The following is a 1778-nucleotide window of genomic DNA, read 5'->3' on the forward strand; positions in this document are numbered from 1 at the left end:
TCCAGCTCCAGGGCGGGCGGCTGGGAGAGCCGCTGCCTGCGTAACGGGAAGAGGGGAGCAGGCCTTTCCCCCACCTCGGAGGGTGAGAACAGTCACGTAGGGCGCAGCTCCCGGAACGTGACAGTCCATTCAGTCATTGACTTTAAAAAATACTATTTGATTTAAAAACAACTCGGACTGTCGTTATTAACACAGCCCCCGCTTCCCAGGTGTCCGGCTCGAGGCATCTCACGTGGGCGAGTCTCCTGGACGTTCCGAGGGAAATGCTGTCATTCACACGGGGAGCCATCGAGGCGTGACCCCGCACACCTCCTCTGGGCAAATTAAAGAGCTGCCCCTTGCTCTACTCCCCTAACATCTCACTTTTACTAACAACGGGAAGGTCGGAATGAACATGAGTCAGAAACCCTGGGCCCCAGTCTTGCAGCTGTTCTCACGCTCCTGGTTGGACACAGCCCTGCCCTCCACTCCACACCTCCCCCGGCGGCCACAAAGTCCGCACTTCAGGGAGAGACGGTGCCACAGGGGCAGAGGACACGGGGACCCCGCCGGTCACGCGGCCCCTACTTGTACGTGTTCCACTCTGAGTTTTCCTCGGGGGACTCGAGCACATAGCCTGTCGGGTGCTGGCTCAGGTTCTCGGTGGGTTTGGGATGGTCATTGAGCTCCACACCCTCTGACTGGAGCAACTGGACAGTGGCCTGTATAGGAGCAGCGAGGCGGGAGAGGTCACGGAGCCATGCCCCCGCCAGGCACAACTCAGAAACTATTTCTAGGGAAAATGTATAGCAAACATGTCACATTTTGATTTCTGTTTCTCCCAGAAAACCCCCAGAGCCCAGGAAACTCCCTGTACACAGTCTCGTTTAGGGAGCAGAGGTGGGGACAAGTGGCACCACTGTCACTCCACCAGGCGGTGGGGTCAGCGCCCCCGGATGCCCACACGGCCACCACGGAGGACTGAGCGGATGCCGGAGGGGACCCGGGCCCGCCGGCCAACCTGTGCACGGGACATACCTCGGCGCTGATGAACCCCACCTCCGCGAACTTCCGCAGCAGGCTGGGGGACCCCGGCCGCTGCAGCAGGACTTGCGAATGGGCCTTGGTATCAAACGAGCCGTCCGCGCCCCGCTTCTTCTTTCCTGGGGGAACAGCAGCGCTTCAGACAAGGCCCCAGGTCACCAGGCAGGACGGGGTGGGCGGGGCCTCTGAGGGGTGGGCACTGTGCCCAGGAGGGGGTGGAGGAAACTTCCCCAGGTGTGTGGGCCCCCGGGGGGGGTGACAAAGGTGTCCCCATCTCTACCTGACGCTACAGACTGCACATTCTTGGTTTTGCTCCTGCGGTTCTGCCCGCCAAGCCTGCCACCCCCGCCCCCGGGCCGCCTCTCACCTCTCACAGGCCCTGTGTCTTCACTGCCCACTAGACCAGAGCTCCTCCAGGGACTGCACCTGGACGCATCCCGGACCCAGAGCCTGCCCACACTCCTGGGAAGCACGCCTGCACGGAGGCGGCTCCACACTCACCCCTCACCCACGCCGTCAGCTCCGGCCCCGGCCCTCGGCCCACAACAGGTCCCTTCCCTTTTCTCACCCCCTAACAACCCCACAGTGACTGTGAAAGTCAAACAAGATGATTGAATAGGAAACCAGATGCACAAAGGAGGACCCTTGTCAGCAATCATGGCCCTGTCATCACCGTCACTCTCACCGTCCCCGTCTTGGGGGGACCCTGTCATCACCGTCACTCTCACCGTCTCCCTCTCGGGGTGACCCTGTCA

General features: G+C 61.6%; 1 protein-coding gene across 1 annotated transcript in view; it reads right to left on the reverse strand.

Annotated features, from left to right (window-relative positions):
- CFAP46 (cilia and flagella associated protein 46) overlaps positions 1-1778 on the reverse strand; it is a 61554-nt gene that overhangs the window by 47667 nt on the left and 12109 nt on the right. Inside the window, exons 16-17 of the mRNA XM_014550606.1 lie at positions 1018-1142; positions 568-701 (exon numbers count right to left, since the gene is read on the reverse strand). Coding sequence (XP_014406092.1) covers positions 568-701; positions 1018-1142 — 259 coding nt within the window. The remainder of the gene's footprint in view (positions 1-567; positions 702-1017; positions 1143-1778) is intronic.

This window comes from Myotis brandtii, unplaced genomic scaffold (assembly GCF_000412655.1).
Source record: "Myotis brandtii unplaced genomic scaffold, ASM41265v1 scaffold604, whole genome shotgun sequence".
Classification (NCBI taxonomy): Eukaryota; Metazoa; Chordata; class Mammalia; order Chiroptera; family Vespertilionidae; genus Myotis; species Myotis brandtii.